Source organism: Acipenser ruthenus, chromosome 15 (assembly GCF_902713425.1).
Source record: "Acipenser ruthenus chromosome 15, fAciRut3.2 maternal haplotype, whole genome shotgun sequence".
NCBI classification, from domain to species: Eukaryota; Metazoa; Chordata; class Actinopteri; order Acipenseriformes; family Acipenseridae; genus Acipenser; species Acipenser ruthenus.
In genome coordinates, this window is record NC_081203.1 from 24,337,835 (window position 1) to 24,361,713 (window position 23,879).

The following is a 23,879-nucleotide window of genomic DNA, read 5'->3' on the forward strand; positions in this document are numbered from 1 at the left end:
GTTTTGGTAAGACCGTTGCTGCCCCTTACTATATGGCTTGCTATTCTTATCCCTGTTAGATGATTTGAATTACTTAGCAAGATATTATAAATACCCGATTTCCTGTTCTGTTCTCACCCCAGTAGTGTTGTCGTGTCATGCACTGCAGTTATGGATAATACTGACCCCTGCAGGTAAGAGGGGACACTACACTCCTCCAGGGTTCCTGTACCAGGGATTGAGGGGGGAGGGGAACAAAATAAACTACAGCAGAGAAACAAGATTACATGTAATAAGCTTGACAAAGACTTCAGGCCAAAACTAGTTCCTTTTATTACTAAAGAACACACAGTACAATGTTTTATAAAGTTTATTCATTAATTGGTTATGTTACAGAACATTTCTTTTTAAATTTCAAGGTTTCATTTAACAATGCACAAGAATTTCATTTTGCCATGTTTCTTTCTTCTGTTTATTGCTTTACATTGATCTGACACTACTGTTGATGGCAAGACAATACATTCATATAATACATAGATCTCTGTTTTCACTTACATTCGGTTTTTCAATATTATCTTTTTTCCATTATTATTTTACACATGACCTCAAATCACATTGCATTCACAGTGCATTAGGTCACATTTATTCTCATAAATTACAAACCTGTCTATTGTACAGCCAGCTTTTTTTTTTTTTTTTTTTTTACTGGGTTTTGGAAAGCGTGTGCTTGGCGATGCGGGGGGCCACATCAATTCCATTTCACAACATTGCTTTGAAACAACAGATTTATTTACATTTAATTTGATTCTCAATGATATTTTTACATACTTTTCCCATATAAGCTAATATAGAACTAATCTCTTTTTGTATCATCATTGTTGTAGCCTGATTAATTTTAAAAGCTGTATATTAATAAACAGGTATGTACTTACCTTTGTAATAAATATCCTCTGAAATTTACATTGTGTAAATTTACAGAAGGTTTCTTTAAACATAGAAATCAAGAACATAACCATTGATTTGTTTCTTCTGGGCACTGGAGAGTGACCACACATGCGTTTTGTGAAAAAGGGAATACTATGTTCTTCTAGTGTTCTTATTAAGACTTTTACTGAGGTAAAACGAAGCTTTTAGCTTCTAAAGTGCCATTGTAAAGATTTTCTATGTGTGTTTACATCCCAAGAAAGACCCTGTAAAATACACCCACAGCATTCACTATACAGTAGTATACTACAGTATTGCCAGTATTCTTACTGTATACATATATATTTTAATTAGTATAGTATTTTTGGCTGTACGGTAATACAGTACTGTATAAAATAGTATTTTTCCCCTCCTACAGGCATTTCTTTAATTTAAAAGCCTATTTACAATGTTGCTTTATAGTTACCCTTTGCTTTTGAGAAACACTAAAAACATTTCATAAAAAAGTTACAAATGTTATGACTAACCTTTAATATAGTATCACAAATTCACTGTCCACACTATGTATCAATAATGCCTGATGAATACAGTCAGAATTATTCCACAAATAACAGCAGAGTTGGGCCATTTTAACCAAAGCCACACAATTTATACAAGTCTGTCTGTATTCATTATAAATAATTTACTATATTCATAATAATTAGAAATGTATGTCCATTGTTAATAGGACAGCTTAACAGAGCCAAAAAATAGTCTACTTCATTGTATCCACCCAAATAGAAAATATCTGCCTACTGCATGTGGTGATCACTGACCTCCTCCAAAGAGAGTGCAGAGAGTATTTTCATATCCAAATAGCATTGCAGTCTTGGGTTGTGATTTCTAGAACCCATTCTGACTGTACAGGAGAGAGCGAGAGAGAGAATTACAAATATCTTGCAAAAATACAGAATAAAAAAGGTAGAAACAGGCAAACAATCAGAAACCTCAACTGCTTTCGTGATTCACTATCCTCCGAGTTTACAAGACAATACAGCATACCACTTTCCCCACCTCTGAATGAATTGGATTCCTGGTTTCTCATAATCTTGCTGGCTCTTTCGGAATCATTTTGGTTCATTACTGAATGAAGTTTGCCAATAAAATGTCAATTGGGTCATGAATTTCTCTGGTTCTACATTGCATTTCCCCCCATTTATACCATGGTGTTTGCAGTAGAACCATGGCTTCACCCTTTCCTCCTACAGACATAACAAAACAAGATTTTTTTTTTGTTTGACACCTAGAATACTGATTAAGCGTCTTGAAGTTAATATGAGAACTCAAAATCAGGGTTACACCAGAAACTAGTTATATCATTGGAAAGACATGCAAGTCATTGTGACGAGAATGGATCCAGTATGCACTATACCATCCCGAGAAACCAGTCCATACTGCTTGACCTGCTCATAGTGTTTCGGTTATCTTACAGCTTTCTGGTACCAATTGTTTTTTTAAACCAGTACAACTTTAAAAGATATCTCCAGTTTAAACAATAGCTGCCGGTGTCTGAAGTTAACTGGTATCAGCAAGAAGCACCAGAAATCAGCAGGAGAGCTTGGTCTCTGCTGTGCCGAGTGGTTTGGGTTAGGGTGCAGTGACTTCCACATTATAAACATGTTTTGCTTGACACAGAGGATAGAAAGTTAGAATCTTTTCATCAACTGTTCCTGTCAGCAACTGATTGCATTCTAATGAGGCAAGAAAAAAAAAAAAAAACACCACAATTCATTAGAGTAAACAAACGTTTTGGGTTAAGTGCTTTCATCATTGCCTTTTAATTTCCTCACAGAGCTGTGCTCTCCCTTTCACTAATATAGTTTGCTTTTGGCATTTTCAGGAAGAAAACTGTAACTATGCCCTTTACCAACTTGTGAAACCAAAATAAAACTGCTGCAGTTGCAATATATGTTCTTTTGTGGCGTTGGTCTCTATTGCAGCAGATTCTATGGGGTAACATGATGTAGTCTTTCAAATGACTATTTTATGATGGTCACAGGGTTCAAGCCAGCAGCAGAATTTCTGGAGGCCGTACACAGCAGGGGACAAGAAAAAAAAAAAAGGAGATAAATAGCAGACTCTGTACTTTTGATAGAGTCCATCAGCAGCATTGCATTACAACCTGTTATTTTCTTGGTTTTCTGCCAGTGCCTGCCCCAATATTGTCCCAAATAGTCTTCAATGGCAATGGTTCTGTAGGAGGATCTCTCTTCAAATCTCCAGATGTTAAAAGACCAAACTCTACACCATTTAGGTTATCAATCTATGAAATTAAAAGCTGCAGAATAAAAGCGAACATGCAGAATGCGGTGAATCGAGGATAGTCCAACACCAATGGAACCAATTAAAGCATTAGGACGACATGACAAGGCAGTGATTCAGCCTTGTAAGGTGACGCACCTCCAAGATTACATTGCAGACTTTGTTTTCCTCAGAGCTTTCAGTTTGTTAAGCAACACATTTTAAAACACATCTGAGATTCGGCAAGCTAGCTCTGAGCCTTGAAGTGTGGATATGGTAATAATTTACTTATTACATCTACACAGGAAACACATTCCCAAGCAGGTTTACTAATGAGCCATTGCTTCTAATTTCATATTTGTTATATCTATAGAATGACACTTTCATTAAAACTTAATAGCAAATTACATTTGTGACATATCAGAGGCCTAGATCTACTGTCAGAATCAAAAGTAAAAAACAAATACATACAAAAACAAATTCTACACAGCTTATTTTGTGCTGAATTTCAAAGAACAACCCTGTCAATAACAAATGATCGAATTCATGCCAGAACACAACGTAAAAAGTTGATACTGTACACAGCATTTGGCAGCATTCAGGATAAAAAAAAAATCTTACAATAATGGGTTTTCATATACAGCTTAGTTCATAATGTATTTAAAGATCTGGTAACTACATCCTCCCTTTCATACCCAAAGCTTGGTTTTACTTAGACCCTGGTCACCAATCCACTGCTGTTTGGCAACCTACACAGAAAACATTGTTAAGAGGCTGGGAATGCTGTTCTAATTTTAGAAGTTTCTCAAAACTGAGGTATCTCCCAAGGCCTTTGGTCCAGATATTATAGATGACTTGCATACATTTCAAAACAGCTGCAGGAACATACAATTTAATTGACATACACAATATATATTTGTATATACCAGGAGAGGTAAAAGCCTAAGCCTTATTTCAAAGTGCCTAGCAACTTTTGCTTTACCTTGTATATTGGCTGAAAGTTTCTCCAGATTTTCTGAAGATGTGTATAGCTGCCAGCAGCACTGCAATGGGCATGGTAGAAATAAAATGAAGTGGGAGGCCAATACAGCACTCTCCAACTCAGCATGCCAGGGATTTGATCTGAAAGCTACCAACTGGAAATGGCACCACAAAACAGAAAACTTGGATAAAGAGACAATTTTTCAACCAGTTAAATGTTTTTCCTCACTATGTAAAGTCTGAGAGAAGTGTTGTCTTATGTGCACTGGACATTTTGTCTAGTTGAAATAAATAAATAAAATAAAAATAAAATAGTACCATTAGGAGTAATTGTTAATTACAAACTTTTACAACCCCCCCCCCCCCCCCCAAGCTTAGTCAGTGTGGTGTTGTCTCCTAGGTATCCTTGTGGTGCACCCTCAGAATTAAACATGGTGCATCCTGGGAGGTCATTTTGAATCTCTTATAGCATTCACCAAAGGGAAGCTCACAATGTATCCAGTTGTTTGTCTTTGGAGTATTAAAGAAAATAACAAGCTGCCTCCCTTTCCATAAGCAAGTGTTCAAATGTTCTTGTGTGCGTGTCTCCTCTCCAGAGTCCTCAGTCTGACTGCCAGATTAAAATAAAGAAATAAAGGATATGGTCTTTTTGATTTTTGATTCCTGCTTTACTTGTAACGTTTAGGTGAGCATTTATAGATTTTTAAATCTATAAATCTATCAAAATATGTTGCTAGGTACTGTATCCACAAATCCTATGTGGAATGGCACATTATAAACTTGGATACCTCACCTTTTTTTAGGTCATTTTACTAATCTGTTCCGTCATTCAGAAGAACTATCAAGTTCCCTTTCACTGCTTGACAGAATGTATACAGCCTAAGCACTTCAAGGCATACAAAAAACAAAAAAATCACCACCGTCTGCTGATAGCAGTAGAAAAAGCTGTAATTGGAAATATTTCATGCTGCATGGCTCCTTGACGCTGAGAAAATTACTCGCATTCCAAATTAGAAAGAATGAAGGTTTCGAAGAAAAATGAAACCGTCTCTTCATGGGCACCAAATGAGAAAACATTGATGTACAAAACCAGTGATTTCACAGTTGCCCGGACATGTGTAAAAAGGGAGGGAGCGAAAGAAGGGAGAAAAAAGTAGTGCTGAAAAAAGAAATGTGAACTTCTGCTCTTCCGTAGTTGCCTGCCTGATAAAAACGTATCAGACTCTGTTCTTCATAAGAGGAAGGCAGGACAAATCCAACTCAAATCTGCCTCTTGACAGAGGAAAAGAAAAAACAACATGCTGCCCCTGTTTACACATGGCTTCACACTGGCAGCTTATGAACAACGCAACAAGCTGCACTGCGATAGATGGAATGTAGAAAAAGTGAAACAATACAAGGCCATGAAAAGCCTCTTAATAAAGTTCAACCCTCCCCCTCTCCTATCTCCTCCCCCTGGGACTGGCTGGTTAAATGTCCTCTCGGCACATTGGCAGGTTGACGAAGGTGAACACGTTGAACTCTATCATGACGGAGAAGCACAGGAATACGGCGTATAGAACCAGCACGTACACCCCCAGCTTTTTGTCCAGCTTCCACTTGTTAATATGCACAGCCATTACCTGCCAGTGAAACAGAGAAGCACATTACTTATTTGAAAACAAAAATGTTTACATGTCAAACCCGATCAGGTTTGGAGGAATCGATGCTTCTGAACCGGGAGTCTGATTAAAACCCCAGTTCCAGTGAAAACTGGTTTAGATGCTTAAATATGGTTAGGTGTAGATATTATTAGGACACACTTAATATTGTAGTATATTGTTAGTGAATGCACAATGGTAACGATTCACTTACCGTAAGGCCAACAGATCCCAATAATAGTACCACTGAATACACCAGACCTCTGCTGTTGATTTTAACCTATAGAAATCCAGGAGTGTTAGACGCATACTAACAAGCATGACTTAATATCACTTTCAACAGGCACATTTTATACACTTACATCTTTTCTGCAGACTAAAGCCGTCTTTAATGCTAAATCTCAGTTCACAATTAACTGTCCTGCAACCATTAAACATTTCTTCACAACCCATTTTAGTTATTGGGTTAAACTGCCCTCTGGTGGCAGACTTCTTTTTTTTTTACAGCTCAATGCACATTTCAGGGAACATACATTGGCACAAAAGTTTCAGTATCCGTTGTAGTATATATTATAGTTAGGATCAATGATGTAAAACAAGGTCCAACTCTCAAGCTCTTATCCTGTGAATAAGGCGTAACCACCTAGGGTATGCCATCTTCACAAAGCCATGCATAACTTGGTCATTTCATAGTTTTTAAACTAAATCATTACAGGCATCCAAGGTCTACTTACAACTGATCCATAGTTCACAACCATTGTCTGCAAACCCCATGGTAGACCAAGGCCAATCAAAATATCAAATACGTTGCTTCCTATTGTATTAGAGACTGCCATATCCCCAAGACCTGGAATAAGGAGACATTTTAATTAATAGTGTATATTGTTCCAGGCAAAAAATTGTGTTAAAGTGAATTTACAAAGCACATCAACAAGTTAATCAAATTCCTTTCCATTTAGAAACATAAACTTTATTGATGCGGTCATGTCACTCAAATAAAAAGGAGGAGTTAGCATGGTACATTTTTTCATCTTGGCACACTTCACAGTGTGCGTGCTAAATTGGACATCTACATTGTTAACATGGGCGCGAGTAAAGTACAATTACCTTGTCGGGCAACGATCAAACTAGCCATGCAGTCTGGCACACTGGTTCCTGCTGCCAGAAACGTGATGCCCATGATAACATCTGGGATTCCAAGGGTGTAACCAATCACAGTCACCTGCAAACAAACAGAAAGATGCTGGGAGTTGCTGATGTTGCTTAGAGGATACGAGCACACACAAAACAGCTAAAGAACACTGTAAAATGTATATATATATATAAAGTTACCAAACAGTAAAGTTGTAATAATCTTAATGAGATGTTGTTTCAGATGTTTTAAAACAATACTGTAGTTCTTGTAATTACATTGTGAATTATTTTTTGTTTGTTTATATACAGTACATATAGTACACATACTATACGTAGCCACATTTTCTAGTTGGTAATAATATCAAGATGAATTTGCACATTTTGCATTGAAAAGATGCCCCACTGCATACATATTGAAACAGGTTAACTCACCATCCAGACCATAAAGTAGGAGAAGACAGCGATCCACACTGTGGACAGAATGAAACTAAGCATGAAGTATTTCTCCCATCTGGGCTTTGTGCAATTGGGGACAGTGAAATACAGCAGGAGAAGCACTGGCCAGGAGAAGAGCCACTTCACTTTATTCATACAGCCAGCTGCAGTATGAAAAAAGAGACAGAACAGCAGAACTGTTGGTACTTATTGACCAAAACAAATGGATGCCTCAGATAAAGACATCATGCAGTAGGAGCAATTGGGATGGCATGATAAATACAATACAGGAAGTCTGGCAAACTCACACTGCAACATCTTAAATCAGTTCCTGTTTTAATTTAATTTTAAATAACCCTCAGAGACCCCATTTTCAGATTAACAACTTGTTTGAGTTCTGTCAAATCATACCAGTATACTGTTATAATGCTGAGCTTTCAAAGCTATGTTGTGAAGGGCAGGATGACAGTACCAGACCCCCCCCCCCCCCCCTTTCCCCGAATCGATCAGGTAGCCCCTTGTATTGATCCATGCATTGCCCTAAGAAACATGCTACCTGATCCAATTAGGGCAGATGTTAAATGAGCTCCTCTACTTAGCTCCCAGGTTATTCATCAACATCACCACCACACATATCAACAATGTATGTATGTTTGATTGATTGATTGTAACCTGGCATTGTAAACAGTCAACTAAATTAGCAGTTACACTGGAGACACTACAGTACTAACATCAGGAGCGTTAATGGACTATCAGCTCTGCTTTTCTCTTCTGATTCATGGCAAGGCTTGCAGACTCATTTCCCCATAACTCTTATCTTGTAGGATGCATTGCTCTCTAGAGCATTAATTAAATCTGCATTATTACGTTATTTAATCCTTGAAGAGTAATACAGAGCTACAAGATTGCTGCTTATTAAAATTTATGCTTGTTTGAACAAGGACCTGAAGATATTATGCAAGAGTCTCAGATCACTAAAATAGTTCTCAAGGCTGAAAGCTCACGCACGCTACAAAGGGTTGCCGTTCTCAGAGGGGAGGTATGCCAATTAGATGGGGGTCTGGGGTTGCTTTATTTAAATTAGTCAATTTGTGTAGCATATTGGTCAAAGGCAAGTTTAGCACTCATGGGTAGCAGCTACTTAACAAGGTGAATTCTAGTATAGAAGAAAGACTGACCTGGACTGACTGAATGCTTCAGGGCTATTGTTTTAATAATATGTATCCCAGTAGAAGCTAAACACTTACTGTATCTTAAGCTGTCAGTGAATATGTTAGGTTTGTAGTCCTGTTTAGCATGTGGAGACACGTGCTTTGCTCTTAGGATTTTTTGTAATCTTACCTCTTGTTAGCTTTATCATTATAACTGGTCCCTCTATTGTGTCAAGATTATTTTGGTTCTTTGCTTGTTTTTTGTACATTAATTTTACATTTGAATATTAAATATGAACGCTATAAACTGCTGCATCCTGGTAACTTTAGTGTAAGTCACATGGTCTGACCGAAGCTAGACCACCGAGTGAGTCTGAACCACATGAAGTGATTAAGTAGCAGCAGTATCTTTTCATCTCTATTGTTGACTTTGAAGTATAAAATACAAGCAAACAACTAAATATCTCCAGTAGAAGAAATAGGGGGCTGTGATAATATTGCTGGTGTTAATATGGAAGTGAGAAAGAGGGTTAACACCTTGATTAGCACTTATTTAAGGCTTGTGTAGGTGTTTGAATTTACACTACCATACAACTATTGAGACACAAATAAATGACTAATACTATACAATTAGTAGAATAATTTTAGTAATTAGATAGATTTTTATCTAATATAGAGCAAATACATACAGTTACATTTCACAGTTTCTGTTATGCACTACATATTACTTTCAATTTAATCTGTGTTCTGGGGTTGTGATTTGTTTTTTCCTCAGCCCAGTTACCAGCAGACAGATGTCCGCATAATGTCAACCTCTAGCATTACTGCCACTTAAGAGGCACTTCTGCTGAGTGGATTTAGCCATTAATAGGAAAGACTTACAACTGTCCACTAACAGTACCAAGCAAGTTAAGATGAGTGTCACTTGTGAACAATCAGTACTGAAAATAGACCACCGATTGAAATCTGTGTATCTGGAACACCATGGGATCATGACAAGTCCAGAATTGGAAAAGCAGAGTGGATTGCATGCAACTTCATAAGGTTATTTTAATTTTCTCCTTGACTACATTATGAGAACCTACTCTAATGTTGTTAAGCGCAAAAGTGAAGTCTAAATGTAATGTATCAAATTATATAAATACAGCACGTGTTCCGATTTTGTCGTAAAGTACTTAAATTGGTCAAGTTCATTCTCAGATATTTTGGCTTGTCAGTGTTGGGAAGATGATGTTTTTGCCTGTGTTGACGTTCAATTCTAGGCTTACCTGGTATAGAAAATGGAGAGCTCAGGTCAGGCTCATCATCTTCACCTTGTTTATCCTCGGGAACATTTCCATTTTCTATGTTGTCGTGCTTCCCTTCCAAATCTCCATTATCCACTCCATTGGCAGCCTGGACCAGCCTCTGACGCTGGGAAAACAAAACACATTACACATCTTTGTAAGCACAGAATTCCTGGAAATTTTCATCCCAGCCCCACTCCCCCAATATTGTCTTGGAATCCTGGAATTGCAAAGGTCAAAGAAGAGCTCTGATCGCATCATGAATGGTGTCAAAGCATCACGCTGTGTCCTTGCAACCTATTTGTTTTGATACATTCTAAAACAATAGCCACAGAAGGCACCAGAGCATGCCAACCTCTTTTTACACATTTTTACAGTCCTTTCAATGACACCATCATTCAGTACACTGAATACACAGCATCAAAGCATTTCCAACAACCTACAGTGCCGGTTTGAAATATGTTTCTGTCAACCTTCACAGCAAACTCATTTTTGAAAAGAACAGTTCAAGGTTTAAGCCTTTAATCCAACTATTTGTAGTTCTGAACGCAACTTCTGTTAAAGTAGAACTACAGGCGAGGAAAGGAATTAAATTTCACACTTGTGAGGAGACGCCTGCTGTTCGTGAAACATTCTGGAAAGGACACAACACATAAAATGGAGATTTGAAACGGGTGGAAGCTTCCAGGACTATGCCTGACATTTCAGCGAAACCGGCTGGCAGATTAAAAAGTTCTAAAGCGTGACCACAGTGAGCTAGCATTTAGAAAACTGATGATGTTTCCAGACCCACCGAGACAGAACCAGAAGCATCACTTAAATGTGGTGTAGTAAATGGTGGTGTAAAGTATTACATTCATAATGTCAAACACTTTAATATTTATTAAATACAAAAGACAGCATTATTTTCATATTATTGAAGTCAATGACTATTCCAAGTTGTGCATACTACCACCACTTCAGCAATACAAGAAACAAATTCATATACCAGAGAACAACATGTGACAAGCTGATTTGTGGAAACATTTGTTTACATAAACCTTGTTTCTTCTAGTATTACTGAATATGTACTTAAATCAATAAGAACCTCAGTCAACTAGATGTATGATAGCCATCTAAAAAGAGAGGTTCTAGATCTTAAAGTCATGTTTCAGTGCAGATCTAGTGTACCTCTGTTAATCCCTTCACAGCTGTGCAAGATCACCTCAATCCAGACCTCTGCCAATTAGTCATGTCAAATGGGGGCTAAGTAGAGACCACAAAACTAATTTCACTTGATGCTTGATCTCTGGTATCCAGAAGCAACTGGCCTGAGATGCTAGTGAATAAGCCACAGGCCCTTTTAATGATCTGGATCATCATGCTTGCCTGAGCTTAACCATGCTTTATTACCCTTTACTATGCTCTTTCCTCACACCCCAATGCCATAATGCAATAGACATTAAATTAGGGAATTATGTTCTTATTCAGGTACCTTTCTTATTCCTTATTTCATATCTTTTGGACCTTGGTATAACGTCTTACCTCCCTATTGCTACAATAATTAGGTTTTCATTCACTAACATTCGCCGTCTTAGAAAAGCCAACAAAACAATAATTCTACATCAATAAAAAAATAATAAAAGCAGTTACATGTTGTTACATAAGCAGGAGAGGGCCCTTGAGGCAAACTAGCAGGAGACGGCCAGCTGCAGCTAACAATTATAGAAAAACACACCCATTAAAAACAACCTGCTCGCATTTATTAAAAACAAGTTAGCTATATTAAATGAGTGCATTTACTGATTAGACTAATTTAAATCAAAATATGTTTTTCAAAGGTCAGGGTTATGTAAGATTTTAATATTAGGGGAGGTACAAATCAAGAGAGCAAGGTCCAGGCCCACAATATTTTAGGTAACTATAAAGCATATGCAGTACTAATGGCAGGGCTTTGCTTCAACAGCCATGTAATATAAATAGTTATCAATGGGCATGAATCCTCTATGTATGTTGAAGGATATTTGGTCAGATTTTTCTAAAATTTGTCAATTGTTTCTTTCTACTTGAAAATTCTCCAAATGTACCCCTTTCCCAAACAAGTTTGTACCTTTTTAATACATCCACTCATTTATAAACTCTGAAAGTAAAACTTTAGTTATCAGCGCAAAACACAGGCACAATACTTTGTCGACTCATCTGTCTAACAGACTGGTCAATTAGATGAACATTTCATCACTTTTTTTATTATAAAGTCTTACCTTCACTCACTTGCTGCCGATATTTTAAACACATTGAAGCCAGTTTTCCCATGAGCACCACTAAAACTCTTACTGAGTCACAAGAGAGCACTAAGAATAGAAGAGACCACACACCTCATTAATGATTAACCTGCTCGCCATGCGTAATCTTGTCTTGGGTCCGAAGTGGTTGGTTATCATGATTCGCAGGCCTGCTTCGGGGAACCTTAACTTGGGAGGGCTGGAGCAGATGATCTCGTCCACCATCACGACTGAGTTCTTGCTGTATGTCTTGCTCATTTTCACTATCGATCACAATGCCATAGTTAGTTTAAAAGAGAGGCAGCACACAGAACCACGCAAGGTTGCAACTATAACAGCTTCAAAATAAACCAAGCCAAGAAATGAAAAGCAGGGGGAGTAAACAGAAGAGATCTACCACACACATTTAACTGACATTACTGATCTGCAAGATGAGCTTTCTTTACCTTCTGTTACTCACCTAAAGACAAAACCTTTGTGGTCTCGAAATCTAGTGTAAAACCATTTGCTGTACTTTATAAAAGGTAACGGTTGCCTCTTAAACACCCCATTTCAGACAGCTTTGAAATGAACATACCTTTAACCTCAGGCTAACTGCACACCTTCTTGTGCAGGACCATTTATATTAAACAGTATTCCAAAGATTGGGTTGTCAACTTCAAGATGCTGAACAAGGTACCATTAACTAGAGTGGATGGGGTCTCAATTCTCTCCCAATTCAAATGTTGCCACCATGTTGCTACAGGTTATGCTTGCTATCTGCTCTACTGTTCTGCACTTCTGAGACTTGATTTTACTGGTGCGGCAGGGAAAGAATATTCTCTATTTAATACTGTAAAGCTCATAATTCCCTTATGGAACCAGAAATGTACAGACTACAAAATCTGCTGAGATCAACAGCTGGACAAAACTAAAAGACAGCCAAACAAGCAGATGGACAATTGTTAGAGAGCTCACGGCCTATTTGGCTACAAATTACTCTGCAAGGATCATTTTTATAGAGCAGTTAAAATACAATTTAAAAAGCCAAGACCAATCAGAATAAATTCAATGCTCAATTAAGGTGGCAGAATGACTGCTCTAACTGAAGACTTGATTTACAGAGATGTTCAAGTAGTGGCAATGATGGCTTTCCTCATGCCCTGTAGATCGCAAGCTAATTTGCCTATCCAATCCTTGACATCAGAGAACATCGTCATTACCAGGCATAATGATTTTTTATTTTATAAAACCAAAGCCTATTGAAAAGACTAGTGCCATGATCTTGGAGGGTTTCTATGGAAAACAATCTTGTATTCAGGAGAGATTTGAAGGGATTCCTCAAGTCCTGATTACAGAACTTGACATTTACTAAATGGGTAACAGACCGGTAAGTCCTTGTTGTTAATTCACTACAATGGAGGACTGTGTAGCTTAGGAAATCAGTCACAAACAAATACTATAAAATGCCATTACTCCACTAACTCTTGACTAGATGGGTCTTGAGGCCTTTTCAGTGAAAATACCCCCCCCCCCCCCCCCCCGTGTCCATTCTCCAAAATGAATATTTTGTAACATTGTGGCAGCCCTAGGAGAGCCATCTAACTATTTTCTTTTTAGAAACCCTCCAATAGCATGGTAATATTCCTTTAATATCTATCATTATATTTTTAAAAATTCAAAACAAAACACCTCACAAGGCTCCGAATAAAAAGCAACATTCTACACATGCAGATGAATGCAAAAGATAATAATATTCTGCCTTGCCTTTATAAGCAAAAAGTAAAAACAGCCGCAATTATAGTACAGTACATTTAAGTAGGAAAAGGCAAAAAGAAAAAAAAAACTGCACAATAAGTAACATCACAAAGCACTGGAACACACAAGCAACAACAATTTTAGTAAGGCTAAACAGACAGGCGTCATTGAAAGATTAGTTAGAGAATTGAAAATCAGAAGCAGATACTCTATCTGTGAGTGAACTGAGAACGGAGAACACATAGCAAGGTTTGTGTTTGTTTCCTCCCCAGGGCTGCAAAGCTAAATCAGAAGCAAGAGAAAGCCGTAGCTTAGGAGATGTTTACAAGCAGAAGTCGTATACAGTGCACAGTCAGCGCGTCGATAGCCAAAAAGAATCTGACAGAGAAAACACACAACATTTACAGAGACAGACCAATGGCTTTCTGTTAAATCTGGAATGCAGTTTTAGAAAGAAAGAATTAATTAGGCGCCACAATTAGAGTATTTCATGAGTTTACAAGGCTTTTGTTAAAGAAAAGTAGCTTAAAATTACATTCATAGTTTTTTTTTCTTACTGTTCCCTTTTTATAATGGTTTATAATCATTATGAGAGTTATGATTCTTATCTATCTAGACCTCTTTTTTTATTCTTTTGAAAAGGTCTCAGTTAAAAGGTGCTTTTACCATAGTTGAGCAATTGTTCGCAGACATAACAGGCTTTCTGTATAAAGCTACTCTTACAAAGGCACCAGTAAAAAGCCACTTTCCTGTTACATCTGTATGTATGGATTATTAAATGGGTTCCAGCCTGCACACAATTTCACTACTGGCTACCAGTTGTGAGTAAAGTAAACATTTAATGGCAGTTTTATAATGCATCTCGCCTTGGTAACCGCAGTATAGGACTACCTTGTTTTCCTAAATCAAATGTTTTGACACACTTGTATGATACTGCTCTTAGCAGCTGCTATTTGGAACTTAGTTGGCAACCATCCAGAACATATTCTCTTTTTCATTCCAATGTAATACTATCCAAAGATATTTCAGATTCAAAATAGATAGTAGGTCAATATTTTGTTTGCTGGCTGAAACTATTTTTTTAGGAACGTAAACAAACTGGGTTACCAATAAGGTCTGCTTCATGACACGTGGAGAGCATAAAATTGCACCCAATTGACCTTTTGTAAATCAGCCTGTCTGATTACCCTTACCTTTCCTCAGTAATGGCAGTGATGGGTCATCCCACCTAATGTCATAACAAGCATTACCATCCTCTGTTTCGTTGCTCACTGTGCCACCGTTGGCTATGTTCTTCCCCACCTTGGCAGTGAAAAAAATCTGCAAACTTGTGTTAAATCTACACAGACACATGCAAAAAAATATATACATTAGTAATGAATTGGCAAATACATTCTGTCTGAAAAGTAGACACTTAAAAAGTCTATCAAGGCACAGTCTATGATAGTCTGCAGCAATAAACTTCCTGTATCCTTTCTTTCCCTTTCTACTGTAGTTTGAATTTAACAAACTGGGGTCTATTTCAAAAGGACTAATCAAATATAAAATGCTGCCACTCCAACTTATAACCCACTTTAAGTAAAGGATAAACAAGAAGTGTTGAATCAGTTTTTAATACAGCTGTGCATCTTCACATTTGTAATTGTCATTAATTTGATCATGACTCCTCTTTTCACATAAACTCCCTGCTGTTTGTCTTTTTATTTTTTAAATCCTGTATATAAAATCAGGTGCAAAACTTTTCAGTAGAAGGAATAAAAGGTCTGGTAGTGATTAATGGCGAACAGAGAAAACTGTCAGGTTCTGTGCTCTAAGGGAGCAAAGCACTTACTTCATGATTAGTATGTAGCCAGCATACATGAGGATGAGAATCAGGGCTTCCCACCTGAAGAAAAAATAAAATAAAATGGATGAAGTGGGTGCTGACAGGTCAGAACAACAACAACTGGGAAATCAAGCCAGCCTCACAAGAAGAACTGCTGCATTGTATACAGAAATAATAAAAAAGGGGAGGGAGGGAACTCACCAGTCGATTTGTTCATCATAAATACACTGAAAAAAAACAACACACAAAACAGTATTAAAATATCACTAATTAGGGCTGGAGACTAGTGCAGGGTTATAGGGGTCTGAGGCCCACAGTCCAATGTTAAACCCCACAATGAATTTAGTCAAATGTGACCACACAGGAGTCACCACCACCCCCAAAAAGGTGTAATTTATAAAAGCTTGATAAATGCAGCATGTTTTTAAAGTCTGGTATCTATTAAGGTGTATAAATAAAGGAGTTGGGATGGAGTATGGTTTGTAATCCCATATTCTGAAACATCTAGAAATGCTGCATATGGAGACCATGACAACAGTATGTGGGAGGCTTAAGGGACTGTAGAGAACATGAGCTTTCTGGCCCTCTGCCATTGAGAAAGTCAGGGAGATTTAAAACTCAAAGCACACATCAATTCAGCCGCACAGCAACACACAGATTAAACATTACACAATATTAGTTTAAACTACTGAATAACCCCTACACTAGGGGGGCACTGTTCCTAATCCCTGCAGCACGGACTGTGTTACTACACTTGGCAGCAGAGTCCCTAGTGACACTAGTCTCACACACTAGGGCAAGCATTTTTAATGCTGTCATTCAGGATTACACTAGGCTGTGTCTGATCTTCTGTCTAGCCCATCAAGACTTAATCTGATTGAAGACAAAATCATGCAACTGTTATACATAACACATCACCTTGGAGATTCCACTCACATAATACATAAATCAGTGACGTGAAGGACAGCCATCTTACACAACAGGATTGGTACATATTGCAGGTGTTCATGCTACCCCTCCCCCCTTTACTAATACAAGGATAACCTATTCTCTTGCCCTTATTTACACTTCCCCACAGGGATACGTTTACATAATCATCCACAGAATGCATGTACTTTGCATAAATACAATCTTTTTAAAAACGACCCACTAGCTCATTTTCTTGGCAGTTGGCAATGGATTTGATTTGCCAGAAGTGTGTCGAATGACAAGCTGCTGTCAATCACAGTTCCAGCAGGGCCCGCAGCCCTCCTTGTTGTGTTGTTTCACTTCACTGCCTCCTTTGTCAACACCCAGGGAATCGGGGATAATAATAATAATAATAATAATAATAATAATAATAATAATAATAATAATCCAGAAAATACAGCAACACACGAGCAGTCTGACGGAACGCCGCTCTGCAGAGTCGCAATAGAGGCTGCATTCCCAGTGTGGATAGGTCTTGAACATCAACAGCAATGGGATTGCTAAAGGCATTCTGCAGTGTGTACTGAGTTGGTTAAGGTAAGAGCAGGTCAGGGGTTATGTATTGAGAACTAGCTACAACCGCACTGCACAGACGCACAGGTGTAAACACTATAGGGGGTACCGCCTATATCAATGCTAGAACTACACCACTGCCTTATTTTGCTATATTTTGAGATGATAAATGGTAAATTAAAGCAAAGCTGTCCTAACAGGTGTACCAAGACTTGATTAGCGAAGTGAGGTTTTGATGGATGATTCAGCAACAACAACATTAATAAAATGTGTTATTTCTAACTATCATTACAAAATAAATATAAGGTGCACACTACATTGTATTCAGCACTGCTGCTGTATGTATTTGTATGACCTGTTGTGGAATGAGTCATACTGATGTCACTACACATTACAAAAACATTAATCAAAAGTGACAAAAACTAGGAGTGATGTAGACCCAACTGTACATAATAAGGCTGGAATGAAATTTTGGGTTTCTGGTGACAAATGATTTATAATTTTCACCAGAAACCAGAGGTAAAATTGCAGCCTTATCTGTACAGTTCTGGGGTATATTACAGTAATCCCTGGGTACAAAATACCTAAAGATTGGCAGTGAAAATAAGCATTTGGTTTTGCTGATCATATTTATTGAACACTGTGGCAAATAGCCTGCATGTGAAATAAAACAAAACAAAAAAATACTGTATAAAACTTAACTATTACGTGCAAAATCAGTACAGTAATACACAATTATATAAATGTAATACAAAAATGGAAAAAATGAATGTCTGCTTGGGCTTATTTTTAAATGTAAAATCCTATTTCAGTGCTGCACTATAATGGTATAAACGTGTACGTAAATAAATAAAATAAAATGTATTGCCTGCCCTGGCTTGCATGTGTGTAAAGATATAGATTTCTAACCGGCTACTGCAGTTCTTTGATGCTTTGATGTGCTTTGTTGAGTAAATAAGACTTTTTGAACAAGCAGTAAGCCTCCGAGATGTCGATGGCACAAACGTTACTGAAGCCATTTCCTTATTGCTCTTTTTAAGTACTGTAACCACGTTCGTTGAATAGTTGCATCACACTGTTAAATAAGTAAGCTCTCTCGTGTTGCTTGTTGCGTCAGAAACCATGTAGGAGCACGGTGCAGCAAATCAAATACGAGAACCAGTTAGTGTACACCAGTCTATATACTCATTAGAGCAAGAGAAACTGACTAGTTAAGTACATTACAGTAGAACGCAATACACAGAAAGTACCTGTGTAAGCTTGCAAAACTGTAAATATTTGGGAGACATGAATTATGTGAGTTGGTATCAATGGTGTTTTGTTGTGCCAGATTTGTTGTGATAGAGGTTTTATCATCAACCTTATTATTATACATCATTAACCAGTTTCCAATGTATAGTCGCCTATCTAAAAAAAAATAAAAAATACAATACTGGTGCTGTGAACTTACCGCAATTAGTGCCAGCACTGAGAAAGTGTAGTAAAGTGAATCTCGAAACACGGACCACCACGTGAGCACAACGACCTGCAAGAGAAGAGGGGGCATGAGGACAGACCACTTGCTCTGTAATCCTCCTTATACTGGTTCAGCATGCATGGGATTTTAAAATGTGCATTTAATAATTAAATCTGCTAAACAGTGCATGCATTTACTGCATATTTCAACATTATTTTGGTGGCACCATCATTTTGATTGAATCCATGCTCATATACAAGCGACAAGCTATTGTATCCTACTAAGCCCATTATAAAATAGCTCAAACTTCTCTGCAGTGTGAATCTATTTCTGTCTGTCTTACTGCACAATAAACACTATAGTCCACATGGAACAGCATCTCAAATTGATTTCCAATTACATGCACAAAAAAAGTAATTTTCCAGCTAAAATCCATCTAAAAGTGGAGAAACAAAACACTAAAGTAATTACTCCCATTTTGCTGAGTCAACATCTTACAAAATATGTGCTATAGAGATTTTCACGATTTACATACACTTCTCTTAAGAGATTAATTAGAAAACACTAGCATGAATGTGTTTGTAACATCTCAGCACTGGGGTAATTGAAGCTGTTGTTTTTTGTGTTATTTTCCTTCACCAGCTAAGTTAATTACAAGAAAGACTGACACGACACAAACAACCCGCGCATCGGATAATTATACCAGCATCAAAGACCACACATTTAAGTTCCCTAATACTCGAGAGTCCGGATCTGCCAAAGGTTCCCAATCATTGCCATACTTTACAATTTGTGTGATGTGCAAAAAAGCTGCCTTTGACTTTCATCCTGGGTATTACCATTTTTGAGATTGAACTTTTCCTGTTAAAAATCAATAGAGGTCAACTTCTTCACAGAAATAAGGCAGCCAAATCCTTCAAACTCTGAACAGAATGTGCTATGTGACATAAGTGCTACAGCAAGTACTATTTCACTGTTGAGCAAGAGATTTAAATCTTTTTGGGGGATTACAATGTAATGCCAACAGCTCAGCATGGCTGCTAGCATTGAGGTTCCTCCAGTAAAAGGCACACTTTTCTGAGACGCTGTTCCTTTCCACAGCTATTTCACAATTTTATTCTCAATGGCTCTGACTTCTATGTGTTTTAATCCTGATGAAGGTGTCGGATTGTTGATTTGAGTTTAATCTTGATGCTGCACAAATACAAGTTAAAAATAATTTGGTTAACAAATCCTGAGCGTGTGGATACTTGGTTGCATATATACTTTATTAACCCAGAACCTAATTCTAGTGAGTGCCACAAGATACCTTGACTTCATATTTTGACATTTTTGGTTTACAAGCAAATGAATGACAAATTCCACCTGCTCAACAAATGTTTTGTCCAACATAAGCATTTAACTAACATTTTCCAGTTCACTATTTCAACACTGCAGACCCACACAAAGGTCTAGCAGAGATAACATATTTTTAAAATGCTGTAAGGGCTGCGCAATATATAGGCTTGAACCATATCAGGGAGATCCAGATGTTATTCAAAAAAAAAAAAAAAACACCTGCAAACATTGCACAGAATTTTGTAATATTTAGATGTTGGTGTTTGAAGGCTCCAAATATGTTTAATAAAAAAAAAAAAAAATGAAAAAGAATATTAAAAAGAGTCAGGTGTACATTATACATGTATCCACTTTCTACCCACTGCCCTTTGGGAAGTTTGCATTTACAACGCTAGGGTTTGTGAGTGTGGACGAAACCAAGCTAGTGAAATGCAAGTGTTGCACAGCACTGACACCAGAGTGAGTGTGAATGTGCTAAATATTTAACATCAATGATGCATCAGGCCTTCCACAGAGAGAGCATCATTTCTGAAAGCATTTTCAAGACTGCCCTATAAAACAGTTCAGGTCTAGCTGTTCCAAATGATATGGAGTTTTGTGGTGTGGACAGAATTCAAGTTTTCATTGATTGATTCATGGATTTTTAACAAGGTATTTCACAACTGTGTGATAAAAAAAAATATATATATATATATATATATATATATATATATATATATATATATATATATATATATATATATATATGTACAATTCTTGCTGGAAAACACTTGGTTGGTATGGTTATGATACTATTGCACACGTATGAAACAGTAATTGCATTGAAAAAGTTGGCCAACTGTTGTTCTGGGTTGATAAACACCCCCATATGCTAGATCATTTTAAGCATCACTGTGACTTGCAGTGTGGTGTTCACTGAAGGAATTGGTCTTCCTGCAGCACCCAGGAGGGAAAAGAAATTAAAAAGAAAGTTTTAAACAAAAGAGAACATACCTGCCCTGCAAAAATTCCACAGACACCAATTATGCACAAAATGTTGAATACTGCCGAGCCAACAATGGTTCCTACGCCCACATCCCCATGGGTGATGAAGACACCTGGAGAATGACAAACAAAGTCAATGACTGTATCCAGCCCACGACTGTCAGGGATGTTGATCTTCAGTCTGCATTGGCTTTTTCCAAATGTAATCAAGCAGGAACTCAAGATCCAGTAAAGTAGTGTTCAGGAACAGCACTCCTGTCCTTTTTAAATCACCTCTGTCTATGGAGGGAAGGTGACACTGCATAGGACACAGTATGCAGTGTATTACACTCAGGGCTGTTATATACATGATACAGTATCGGTGTTGTATAAAAAGTACATAGCCTATTATGTGGAATATTCCACATTTTGGGATTATAATTTCATGGCTTTAAAAAAATTAAAACATACTTAAAATAATGAACTTCCTTTAAGGAAATTGTTTCTTTCAAATCTGTATTACCTGTAATTTTCCCTTCTTTATATACTTGTCCCTTTTATATATCAATTTACAATTAATTTATATATGGTGCATTGATGTGGTAAACTTACTTTCTAAATCACCCAGTATTATAGCTGTAATGTGACCGATACAAAAGTGAAATGTACTGACGTACACCCAGGTGGAAAATCTGTATGGGGTTAGTTAAACATTAAAAGCAAGTCATAGCTGAAAAAGTATACGAGTTGCCATAATATACCTTAATATCAAATATCTTACAGTGTAAGAATAGCATTGCACTTATGTATATTGAAACAAAACACCAAGCATTTACTATGCTCACTTATCAGAAAAAAAATATTAAAAACATAATCACTGAAAAATAGCTGTGACAGTGTTTCCAAATGATGGTGACGAGAAGCATACCACAAGTTTGAAACTGATAGAATGGGGCACTCGCATTCCACGTTAGCATTTATATTTTTTGTATACATGGAGGGACTTGACACTTCTATTCACATCATATGAGCAGAGTTAATTAAAGTGGCCTCTAGTAAGGTTTGTGAATTCAGATCACATAGTTAACATCCTATTCAGTGACAGGTAAACGTGGTTAGTTGTACAGTGCACTGTTTAAGTTGGCATTTGTATTGTGATTGTAACAAAATGGAGAGGACTGCAGATCCTGCATCTCTTCAAAAGGTGTACCAGTGCACCCTCACAACCTCAAAGTGACTGCAGCCACCACAACAATTCCATACACTCATACCTGATGTGGACTTCAATATGTTATAGCAGTCTCACATGTACAGTTACTCTCAGGGTGTGGGTCCTGTTCTAGCAAATATGCTTCAATTATTAACTCACATACCTTCAGACTAACACACTTGTGAAATGACCTAGGAAGAGCAAGAGTAACAGATTTCCTGAGAATTAGGCATGCATGGAAAATGAGAACTTTCTTTAATTGGTTTCTTTAATGGTGTACCAGTTCTGTTTTTAAAAACGCTCGTTTCTTCAGAAACTGCCCATTGGAAACCTCTGGCGGGGCAAAACCGGAACGCTTTTGGCCTTATTTTGTTGGTTGCAATCACTTTGAAACGGTACTATACCTATGACTGAAGCGAAGAGCTCTGGTGCTGAACTCCCAGCAGCCATGAAAGTGGCCCCGGCTACATCTTCACTCAGGTGGAGTTTCTGTAGAGACAAAATAGATTGGCTACGTCAAAGATAACACTTCTGTAGAACAGCCACGGAGCCCGGAGGAATAGAACCTTAGAATACAGTTGTGTACCGAACATGAAGCCAATATTTAAAAGCACCTACCCCCCCCACCCCCACCGGAAACGTAAAAAAGTCGCATGATCACAATCTCGTCATCATCTTAGGACATAGAGAAAGGTGCAGTTAGATTTTCCTAGGAGTTTCCATGACTGTAAAATACAAAGCTGTCATCTGAAATGAAGTTGCAGAGGCAGTAAGTATGAGATTTGCATTTAAGTTCCCCTCACTTAAGCATGGACTAGGAAGATCTTGATGTCAAAAAGTACAAAAGTATAAAAATAACCCACATACCTCACAGATTTGTTCCAACGATGGAACAAAGAAGTCATCACAAATAATAGCCAAGGCAAAGAACATGTAGAGGGCCTGAAAATCAAATACAACTATTATTTATGGTTCAGTTACTAACAGTAACAGGTGCCCCAAGGCGCTAAATTTAGTGATAGTGATATTCATTCATTATGCTGGAAAGGTTAGAGTTCCCTGTGCTGGATTACTTGCAGTCAGCACTTTATTCCATCAACTTTAATAACCATATATGAGACAAGAACCACACAGGAAATTAAGTTTTTTTTTTCTTTGCGTATAGGCTGTGTACAGACTGTGCATCTTTGTGTTCTACACTTACTTTAGAAAGTGTTTTCAGATGCCCACAGCTTGAAAAGCTCTATCAAAAGTAGAATGCTTATGAAGCAAAAAAGAGCTGTAACACATATGACTGAATAAGCTGAATTCAATTCTTAGAAGCGCATTGTCTCACAGTAGCTAGACGGGTTTAACATTTAGAAAGCCCATGAAGTATCATCTGAATCAAATTACTTATTTTAAAATATAACAACTATATATAGAGAGAAAGAGAGGCAGAGTGATTATAGATAGAAAGTTATAGATTGAGATAGCAATCTTATTTATTTAAGCAATCTTGTTTTACTTATTTGAGGTTTGACTTTCTGCAGAGGTCAGTTCTAGCAAAAAATGCAAACCGGTCCTCGCTACTGTATGAGTGATGGAAATAATTAAACCTAGTTTCCATACGCTGTAACTTTTTTCATTTTACAGTCCCTTGAGATTACTGAACAGTTTCCATTAACCACTATCTATAGACTATCAATTATGTGCCTTTTACATTAATCTAGCCATTGGAGCAAGACCGACCACAAAAAGTTGAAAATGTGCCTTTTGAAATTCAGGTTTAAATCATCTATGTCATAACAAAGAGAT

The 23,879-nt window shown here is 37.4% G+C and overlaps 1 protein-coding gene across 2 annotated transcripts in view; it reads right to left on the bottom strand.

Annotated features, from left to right (window-relative positions):
- Window positions 1–334: 334 nt before the first annotated feature.
- LOC131697586 (sodium/potassium/calcium exchanger 4-like) overlaps window positions 335–23,879 on the bottom strand; it is a 57,353-nt gene continuing 33,808 nt past the window's right edge. The window contains exons 4-17 of one of the 2 annotated variants that reach the window (XM_058987541.1): window positions 22,950–23,024; window positions 22,487–22,571; window positions 20,903–21,006; window positions 18,566–18,640; window positions 15,835–15,860; window positions 15,640–15,693; window positions 15,002–15,147; window positions 12,165–12,334; window positions 9,793–9,937; window positions 7,371–7,537; window positions 6,912–7,026; window positions 6,539–6,651; window positions 6,019–6,084; window positions 335–5,786 (exon numbers count right to left, since the gene is read on the bottom strand). In XM_058987541.1, coding sequence (XP_058843524.1) covers window positions 5,634–5,786; window positions 6,019–6,084; window positions 6,539–6,651; window positions 6,912–7,026; window positions 7,371–7,537; window positions 9,793–9,937; window positions 12,165–12,334; window positions 15,002–15,147; window positions 15,640–15,693; window positions 15,835–15,860; window positions 18,566–18,640; window positions 20,903–21,006; window positions 22,487–22,571; window positions 22,950–23,024 — 1,494 coding nt within the window. In that variant the 3' untranslated portion in view covers window positions 335–5,633. The remainder of the gene's footprint in view (window positions 5,787–6,018; window positions 6,085–6,538; window positions 6,652–6,911; window positions 7,027–7,370; window positions 7,538–9,792; window positions 9,938–12,164; window positions 12,335–15,001; window positions 15,148–15,639; window positions 15,694–15,834; window positions 15,861–18,565; window positions 18,641–20,902; window positions 21,007–22,486; window positions 22,572–22,949; window positions 23,025–23,879) is intronic. The other variant, XM_058987542.1, reaches the window with a different exon arrangement.